This window comes from Geospiza fortis, unplaced genomic scaffold (genome assembly GCF_000277835.1).
Source record: "Geospiza fortis unplaced genomic scaffold, GeoFor_1.0 scaffold40, whole genome shotgun sequence".
Lineage (NCBI taxonomy): Eukaryota > Metazoa > Chordata > Aves > Passeriformes > Thraupidae > Geospiza > Geospiza fortis.
This window is the reverse complement of record NW_005054297.1, coordinates 13,588,066-13,598,219: the sequence shown is the minus strand read 5'-3', so window position 1 is coordinate 13,598,219 and position 10,154 is coordinate 13,588,066. Positions and strand designations below refer to the sequence as shown.

Sequence of the window (10,154 nt, the reverse complement as noted above, 5' to 3'; positions counted from 1 at the left end):
AGAGTGTAGGTTTAGTTTGGATATAAGGATGAAGGTGATGAGACACTGGAACAGGTTGCCCAGAGATGCACCATCATTGGAAGTGTTCAATGGAATGCTTGGTTCATTGGAAGTGTTGGTTGGATGCAGCTTTGAGCAGCCTGATCTAGTGACAGGGAGATTCAACTAGATGATTTTTGGTTCCTTCCAACACAAATAATTTAATATTTGTATGATTCTACTGCCTGTAATCAGTGATAGGAAAATTACCTGCTTACTTTACCTTAAGACCTTATGAAAAGGTCACCTACATCCTCAAACCATGTAGCCCAGTGTGCTGCTGCAAACTTTGGCAACAGGTATTGCTGTGTGTGGATTGCATGTAAGTCTGGCTGTTCCTGGTGTCCAGCCTTGTACTCTCTGGCATCTGCAGCTATGTGAGTGATGTATGCTTCAGCCTTGTCTTTGCTTTAGTGTGTTTGTCAGGGAACTTGTGTAATCTTGCTTCAAATCTTTTGGCACCGTTTGCATCAGTAATGTCAAGTGGAAACAAACCCAGAACTTAGCTACTTGCACTTTATTTTTAGCTGCACTTTCTTTTAACTGTTTTAAACCAATTTCTGACTAATTTCAGTCAGTGCTCTCTGTTGTGGGATTTGTGGATGAACACTCCCCTTACCATTGCCTTCCTGAAAAGTTGCACTTTAATCATATGTCCCCCTCAGCCTTTGCTTTTCCAGCTTAATGTTGGCCTTAGTCTATTGAGGCAGCTGCTTTATTTCCTTTATTATACTAGCCTTCCTTCTCCCTGCCTTTTTCAAAATCCAAATCCTTCATGAAATGTGGATACCAGAGCTGCACCCAGTACTGAATATGTGGGTTTCATGGAGAGTCAAAATGGTTAATCCTTTCCCAGTGGTGCCCAGTATTTAATTGCTATTTCTGGTGACTGGTGCTTGCATTGAGGTGATGTTTCAGAGAATCATGAGTGATGATAAAAGATGTGTCCTGTGAGCTGTACCTGTCAAACTTTAGTGGAGTGTTACATAAGCATAGTTTAGGAATCTCAAAATTCACCACCTTTTATATATCTACAAAGAAACTCCTCTGCCACTTCTTGTCCACTGGCTTTTATGAGGTTTCCACAGTAGCTTACCACATAACTGCCTCTTTGATTACTTGAACAAAATTCTCCATTAGCATGCAGATCATTCAGTTCAGTAAGGAAAAGAAAAACAACTCTAAAACTCTGGGAAGTACCTAGCTGCTCGATAGCATATTGTGAGAGCAAATTATGCGTGTAAAGTCTTCAGCTGTCAAGGCTCAGGTAAGCTTTTCTGCATACAATGCAGCAATGTGTGATAGGTGTTGCTGCCAATATTTCAAGTCTTGAGCAGTTTAGTTTCTGATTTTTGTTTGTAGTATCTGATAGACTGCTGTGTTTATATTCAGAATTTTTTAAATTACAACTTAAATTTTACACTGATTGCTGTACACCAAATTAGTAGCCACTCACATTAATGATTTTATAGTCTGTATAGTCTCTACTTGAAGTTATTGTCCAGCCCATATGCCAGAAAATAATATTTTCTTTGAGGTTCATCTATTTGTGAACCCAACCAAACAACTGTAAGGTAGAAAACATTTTTAGTAGATAAGCTGACACTCTTCTGACCTTTAAATATTGTAAAACCCAGTAGATTCAACAACTCCAACTCATTTTAAAGTGCTTTACAACTTCACATTTATAGTTAGTTATTGTTTAAGCCTTGTTTTGTTACTTAGCATTTTGTGTTTTGAAACTTATTATGTATTTCTTTTCTGAAAATCAAGCTGGTGTTTATTCCATTTTTATGCTTAGAACAGTTATTTAGCGCTGGATGAGCTTTTCTTCAAGATACATCTGTACTGGTGCAGGAGAGAGGTAGTTCAAACTGTGGCCTTAAGTTGCTTCCCTCTCCCCTTAAATACTTCACTTATCTCACTTGCCACTATTGCTTATAGGTTTTGCTGACTTTGGGGAAGAGTCAATAGTATCAAGAGAACTATAAGATACTATGGGCTAGATGGTTTTTAATCTGTGTACAATGGTATATTTTTGTTTGTTAGTATAATTTTAAGACTTACTCTTAATAACAAGTAGTGTTTTCCTGAAATTAATGCTGTTACTGATACAGACCCTAAGAATATTATGAGGTGCTTGTAATTTGTGGCATGGATTAGGGTTATTCATAATTTTGCTAATCTAAATTTTGTTTTTGCAGGTTTGGACTAAGTAACAAATTTGAAGCAGAATTTCCTTCATCTTTAACTGGAAAGGTGAGTATCTTTGATTAGAAGTTTGGAATTGGAGTTCAGGTTTTTATTACGCAAACAAGTGTTCCAAGTATAGAGTACTGTAAAAGTAATAAAGTACACTGCTGTAGTACTAGTTTCTTTTTTCTTTTTCATTTCCCTTGTAGGTTGCACCTGAAGAATTCAAAGCCAGCATCAGTAGAGTTAACAGTTGTCTTAAGAAGAATCTTCCAGTTAATGTGCGATGGCTACTATGTGGATGCCTTTGCTGCTGCTGCACTTTAGGTTGTAGTATGTGGCCAGTTATCTGCCTCAGTAAAAGAGTAAGTTGAATTATTAATATAATTTTTGATAGTTAGAATTGTACTGGTTTTGTTCTCATTTTGGTTTTCTTTTTTTTTCCTCCTTCACCATTAAAAACTGTTCCTAGAACTTACTTAAATCACTTTTATTTCATGCATTTTGGTATCAGTTGTCAGCTGTACTGGTTAAAATTACAGGAGAATACCAGTCAGGACTTTGAGTTTGTAACTCAATGAGAGGTAGTATAGCTGAATGCCTCCTAGAGCCATTTATAAAGCTACTGTTGTTATTGAACCAAATTTCAGTATACTCTTTAATAGCTGCATCTTCTCTCTGATACCCTGCAATGATCAGAATTTGCCGGTGAATAAGTGGCAGTTTGTTTTTGAGGAGCTTCTGATTACACTGTGGCCCCAAAGAACCATCTGTTTTTTTGTTAAAAGAGCAGTTTTTAAAAAGAATAGTTGATTTTTCTTTTTGAATTTTTCTTCCAAGCTTAGATGAGTAAGATGCTTTTTTTTACATTTAGAACTTGAAAATAGCCTTTTGTCTATGTACACTTGGCACTTAGAGCATTGTTCACAACAGAAGCTCATGACACATGCCTGGTTTTCACTTCCTTTTCTCAGTGCAGTTAATTAGACTATCCTCCCACCTCTTCTGTGTGTGTAAAAATTGTCTTTGGCTAATTGTATTTCTCTACTTTGCAAGAAGTCTCTGTGCCTCCCCATCATCTCCTCACTATTTAGTACTGTTCATCTTTCCATTTCATATCATGCCTTGTATATGTTCTCTCTTGTGTTATCCCTCTTAATGCTACAACTTGGGTACAATTCAGTATATGAACATCGTCATGATTTTCTTTATAAAAATCATCATTTTTGGACTTGATAAGTAAAGACATTCTAAAAAAAGATTTATGGGATGAACATTGATTATAGGAAAACCGGTATGCATTTTTGTATCATGTGTTAAGATCTTAATGCTTAGTCCCTTTAAGAGACTTAAGGCTTATTTTAATTGTATACAAAATAAAGTAGAAAAGCCTCCCGGAAATGTTAGAGTTTGTGGAGAAAGGAACCAAAACAAAAATATTGGTGTCAGTGTGAATTATATCAAACCCTAATTTTTTTATCTTCAAGCTGTTGCAAACTGGTAAGTATCCTGTAGCATGATCATATATCCATAGCCCAAAAATCTGCTAGAAGAAATTAGAATCTGGTGATTGCTTCAACAGATAAGCAGGTGACTTCAGTAGCTTGCAGGGAAGTCCTTTACCATTCAAGGCCTAGCGCTGTGGGTAGCAAACACAAGAGAAGCATCCATTGCTACTGTCCATGTTTAACTTCTAAATGTGAATGCTTTCTGCTGTTATGAAGTTTGACCCAGTTTTCTCACATACTGTGTTGTAGCAGGAAATGATAACAGGATGTAACTTGGTAGGGGCTGATGTCACAAGCTCTCATCTTCTAGACTGGTCCTGTAATCAACTTTTTATACAGTGTCAAACAGTGTCAGAAAAAATACAAGGGCTTCTAGCATCTGGAGTCAGAAAACAGTTTGAAGCTGAGGAGAGAGGTTCTGTGTGGGAACCTAGTCAAGCAACAGTTAGAGATGATGTGTGGGATAAGGTAAAAAGGTAAGCTCCTTCCAAAAGGATAAAGCTGGAATAAAAAGCCCCAACCACAGATACTTTATTCAGAGGAGGCTGGAAAGAGGATAATGGTGTCATTGTTGCTGTAATATAGAATGCATAAGGAGAGAAGAGTCCTGGGAAGAGTATGAACAGCAGGAACATGGACACAGATTTGTGGCTGAACTTGTCTAAGTCATCCTAGAGTGTGGCCCAGACTATCAGTAAATGTCGCATTTTTCCTGTTAAAGTTGGCACCAGACAACATTTATGGACCTTTACATCTTTTTCTGCACTTGGATGTCCAGCATTAGTGCAACTTAGGACTCAGCTGCCTAAACAAAGTATCTCATGCCACTGTAGATGGCACAATGGCACTAGACACTGATGACAGCTTGATTATTCTTCCAGAGAAAAAGTAATTTAAATCAATGTGGAGATTTCAGATCAGCATCACTTGTCCATGTCAGCAGCGTGCCAAATGAATGTGTCCTTACAGGGTTGTTTCTCAGATAGAAAACTCAGAACTTGGTGCCTGTTGGACATCTGAAGAATGTATATAGAGAATTAATTAACTTGTGTTCTAAAAGACAAAGGGAAAGGGGAGAGTCTGCTTTCCCAAGCTCCTAACTCTTAATCCTGGAAATGGCTGAGGAGGAACATTTTTCTGTGGTGGAGGAGTTAAGGGGGAAGACTGTGGAATATTTTTCAAGGACATGTTTGGAAATTCTAGCGTAGGAAACAAGCAGAAGAATTTTTAATGATTCTAGTCAGGGCTACTGCTTTTACTTAGAGAAAAATGGTGAAAAGTTACTGCCACTTGGGTTGCTTGTATAGGTATGGGTGGATTTAACTTTGTCTTGGTAGATCTAGAGCAGGAAAATACAAAGTGATATAAATCTCTCTTACCTGGAATTACAGGATTTGAACCCTGTAATATTAATCCAATCAGTATTGAATTGTATCCACAAGCTTCTGCATAAAGGAAAAGTCTTACAACTTTCTACTAGTTTATGTCAAAGTGCTGTGACAAGTGCAGGAAACTAACATTACATACTTTCCTAGAAGTGTAGAAAGTAAGAGAAACTGCATTGTGAATTACCTGGAGCTGCTGAGCAAAAACAGCAGTTGTAAAAAATATCTGGTTCGTCTAGGTTCCAGTCTGTTATTTGCTCAGTAGATTCCAGTAGAACTGTGACAAGAGGCAACTTCATATCCTCCCACCAGTACCTTGGTTTGCTGCTAGTGCTGCAGTTTTGCTGATACGTAAGACTAATGTATTTGGTGTGAACTGCTCGCATTTGAACTCTCAAACTGCTTGTGTCAGACTTTACCTGTGTCTTGGAAGAGGGTTGTGTTGGTCAAATTACATTCCATGCTTTGACTTCTTTAGCTATCCTTTCCCTGGCTGGACTCAGCCACAAGTCAACACAGCCAGGATTCTTGAGGAAGCAGGGGTCCATGATGATGTATGCTTATTTCTTCCCTTTAATTTCTAGATACAATGAATTATTTCCCACTTGTACTCATACTGTAAAACAAGTATAACAAATGATCAATAAATAAAAGGCTACTTCTTTTGCATTACTTGCACTTGTCTGAGAAGCATTACCCAGAGAGCTTTGCTAGCTCAGCCCTGTTCTAAGTGATTCCCAGAGAAATCACTTGGAGCTGACTTCTGTTATATGCTTTGCTGCAATGATTACAATAGACTCCCAAGACTTTACAATTAGAGAGTTTGATTTCTGAAAGCATGATGGGAGTGTTCCTATGCTGAAATTTGTGCAGATCGTGTTTTAATGGCACAACAAAAATATACAAGGCTTCATATTTGCCCTTTTCTACTGAAATAGAAGACTAATAAATTTGTTTTGTTGAATTACAGATATAGTGAGCTAATAAGTGGGTGGGTTTCTCAAGGATTTTTTTAAATGAAACAACAGTTTTAATATACAAGAGAAATTTTTCTCAGAATGACCAATTAAGAAATGTCTGTTTTAATGAGTCTGAACCAATCTACCCTGGTCTTGAATTGCTGGTATAGTTCGTGGCTCTTTTTCAGAGAAAGGTGGTTTTTTTTGTAATGGTTCATGTAGACAAAATGTCAATTGCAGCTTCAGAGTTAGAATAATTTTCTTAGTGGTTCTCTTCATTCTGTATTTTTACTGCCTTTCATTGACTTTTTAAGTTTTAACATGAGAAAGTTATCACAAATGTAAGTACAAATTGTGTAATTATTGAAAGTTTGTGTATGATGGGAATACATGCTTCATTTCTTGTAGTGAAAAATAAGGTAATGGTTTGTCTCCTTAAATCAACAGGTGCTTCAAACTAGGAATTAATTAAGCAACAAATGTTTGTAAGTTTGATTGTTAATTATGTAATTTCGTTTCCATGCAGTGAAAGGTTTCCCTTCACTGAATTTTTCTTTTCAGTGCTGGTTTTGGAGTCCTTGCATAGTGTTGTTTCCTTTCTCCATTTGCACTGAGATATTTGGAAGAAGCCTTCTACTCTTCAGCAGTAAAATAAGTGTTTTGTTTGATTCAGTATCTTACTGCTTCTCTTCTTTTATGTGGTCTTAATTAGATTTTAATGAAAAAAAGCTGCAAGAAAGTTGCAGGAAGTACAGTCCCTCATTTGCAGATCTGGATCATAAATGATCTTCAGCAGTTTTACTCATAGAATTCACCATCTTTTCTGGGACAAATTCCAGGTTGTACAGATGAACATTTAGTCTTTAAGTTGTTGTTCTTTAAATGAAAAGAATGGCATAGTGAATTATAATTCAAAAAGCACTGCAGGCTGAGGTGCCCATGTGAAGCCATGTTTTTAAATGAATTGGAGCTCATTTTCAGTATTAACTAAATGCTGTAGTTCCTGATGGGTAAATAGGATATATAATTTCAACAAAAACAGTAACAATGAAAGCTATGATAGCATTGCAGTACTGCTAGATTTCTTAAAAGCTGGTATTGTACAAGTAAATTGCATGTTTCAAATGATTCATGGACAATCTTTTAAAATGAATAGAATTAGATATTTAACAGTGTGATCTGTACTAATACTTTCAAGAGTGATTTGTTTGTTTGTGAATTCACACAAAGCTGATGAATGCTGCTTAAGCCTCATCATTAGTTGTCACTTTCATAGCAGTTCCCATTTTCAAATTGCTGTATAAACATAGCTAATTACAACTTCCAAAGTATAAATTAAATATGTGGTGGAGGAGCTGGAATGAATTTTCTTAAATTTTATAGTCTTGTTTGTCAGTGGATGACACTAATGTTAAAATACATTAGATCAGTTTATTGAATTTATGAATACATTACATTTATTATCAAAACTGAAGAAAATGTATGTTTTTCTCCTATGCCCATCTGCAAGGGACTTTGCACTGGAGGTACTCTTAATGGTACCTTAATGCTTTTCTGAGGAGTTCCACAAGGCAATTACTTAAGACAAAAGGTGCCTTGTTTTTGAAGTGTTTAGGCAGTTTATATTATACAGTTTGGAAGAATCTTTAAAATTATAATGTATTTATTATGGTTATCGTAACCAGAGCACATAGAATTTCTGTGTTGGCTCTAGTCAACTTAGTATAACTTTTTTTTAAGTGGAACTTGTGTATATCAAATATGCATTCTTGACCATTGCATTCAAATGTATTTGGAGGGGTTTTTTTTAAGTGTTAACTGTGAAAGGAAACTTTAAAAATCAGAAGATTCAGGCCTGGTGTATTTTGCTTTAGATGTTATTCACTATAATTTTGGTCAGAAGAGTCACTAAGTCATCCATATGCTCAAGCAGCTCAGCTTGTAGAACAAATAAATGTAAAATCATGAGTGTATACCTGTGTGGTTTTTTTTTTTCTGTATCTGAAATCAGATTTCATTTCCTTCACAGCAAAAGCTTACCAGGTTTTCATGTGCTTTCCTGGTGCACAATGGGGTGTGGGAGCAGCTAGTTTTACCATGTCTTTTAATTTACAGACTTGCTTGGTGGAGGACAGGGCAGTAAGGTTGGCATGAAGAATAGTTACAGATAAAAGGAGATCACAGAATACTAATTTGGTTCTTTATAGATCAAATACAAACCTTTTAGTAGTTCAAAAGTATGTATTCTGAAGCTAAATTTGTGATTTTGTTTTTTCTTGATTTTATATAAATCCTAAATATTGTGTATCTCTGGGATGTATCATGAATATTCTAAATGCTATTTAAAATTTAGTTGCATTTGTAATTAGAATTATGTCTCTGAACATTTTAATATTAATCAAAACAATCTGGGTATAATTAATGTTTCTGTGTTACAGCCTCTTTTATATTGTGATGGCTAAGGTATATAAAGGGATTGTGCAGTTACTTGGGTTTAGTGTTGCTTTTGATATTGCTCTTCCTGTCCAGGTTGATGTGTTCCTGAAACTACAAGCATGAGTTGGGTGAAATTTGCATAGAGCCATTTTGAAAGAGCATGCTAAAATGATCTAGTTAGTTGTAAGATTTGGAAATCAGTTTAGAAAGGAACATTTTTAGGGTTCTGTCTTTAGCAACTTCAATATAATCCCAAATAAGGAACATATGCAAACACTGTTGAGCAAAGTAGTAGAACACAAAATTACCTGAAATTTATATGATAAAATTAAATTAAGCAGAAAGCACTTGACAGAACAATAGCTTGTTAGACTTTACTGTAAAACATAAAACCAGAATGGAGTTCTGGCAAGTGTGAAGTAGTGACACACTTCTGTACCTCTTCTCTTGATTTTTCTCAAAGTACCCTAGGTCTGGAAAGTATTCATGTTTACACTTTATTAAAACAAATCACAGTAAAATGTTATTTCTGCTGAAGTGTAGCATTCTTAGTAACTCAAGCGCTATATATAAAGAAAGTCATTTAATGAAGAAAACAGTAGTTCAAGAACCATTACTGCTGATAAAACAGCTGGGAGGATGAGGGGGGCAGTTCTACGAAGGAGAAGAGTGAAGGAGTTGATAAATCTTGTACCATACCAAACACATGTAAAGTGTGAACTGACCAGGTACTTCTAATTTTGTAGCTCATAAAAATATTTTTTGCTGAATTTTGGAATAAATGACTGAATCTAGAACAATAGTGATGATGGGAAATACTAAGTTGCCAGATTTATTTTTTCTAAATTGGTAAAGTAGCTACAGGATCAACCAGTATTTTTCTGATTAAGCCCTCAGATGTACAAGGGACTGTAGGAGCTGTCCCTTTAAAAGGGATCATTCTCTTCAGCATGCAGATTAATGAAGTGATGGATTTTACAGTCTTCTATGGAGTTTTGTGCTGCCTTTCAGTCTTTCTGGCCATGAGGCTTCCCTCCCATTCTTGGCCACTGTCCTTAGATACTACTAACAGCTGGAATCAAAGGATTCCTATGTACTAATAAACTAAACCTGGGAATGTTCCTGGGAGTTGGTGCTTTATAATTTGTACTTTTAGGAGGGTCCCTGGCAGGCTCTGGCTCTGTATTGTGTAACAATTCATAGGCATAATCAGAATGCTTCAGGCACTATGAGTGGTTTGGAGGTTATGAAAACTTACTGATAGAGATGTAAGCTGTTCCCTGCCAGCTGGCTTGAAATGAATGGGAGTGTTTCTGGGCACAGTTTCATTTCTTAATAGAGATGTAACCAGAGATTCTTTAGCTTCTCAACCTACATTGGCCTTGAACTATTTTCTGTGGCATACTCCTGGGAATTTTGGAAATAAATGACAGGGACCAAAATGAACATCTCTCTAACCTTAAAAGAGGAGATGGAGGTGGAATTTTCATTCATGTTCAGTGTAAAGTTTCCCACAGAGAATGACACCTGATGAGTTCCTTGGTGGAGATTTTATCCTATTTTCATCCCTGTTATGGTCAGTTCCATTTTACATGTTCATTTTCTGTGGCCTTTTTGGTGGGAATGTCCTTCAG

The 10,154-nt window shown here is 36.2% G+C and overlaps 1 protein-coding gene across 1 annotated transcript in view; it reads left to right on the top strand.

Annotated features, from left to right (window-relative positions):
• Positions 1-2,232: 2,232 nt before the first annotated feature.
• CHIC2 (cysteine rich hydrophobic domain 2) overlaps positions 2,233-10,154 on the top strand; it is a gene marked incomplete at its 5' end in the record, with an annotated part of 24,026 nt that continues 16,104 nt past the window's right edge. The window contains 2 exons of the mRNA XM_031055718.1: positions 2,233-2,298; positions 2,442-2,597. Coding sequence (XP_030911578.1) covers positions 2,233-2,298; positions 2,442-2,597 — 222 coding nt within the window. The remainder of the gene's footprint in view (positions 2,299-2,441; positions 2,598-10,154) is intronic.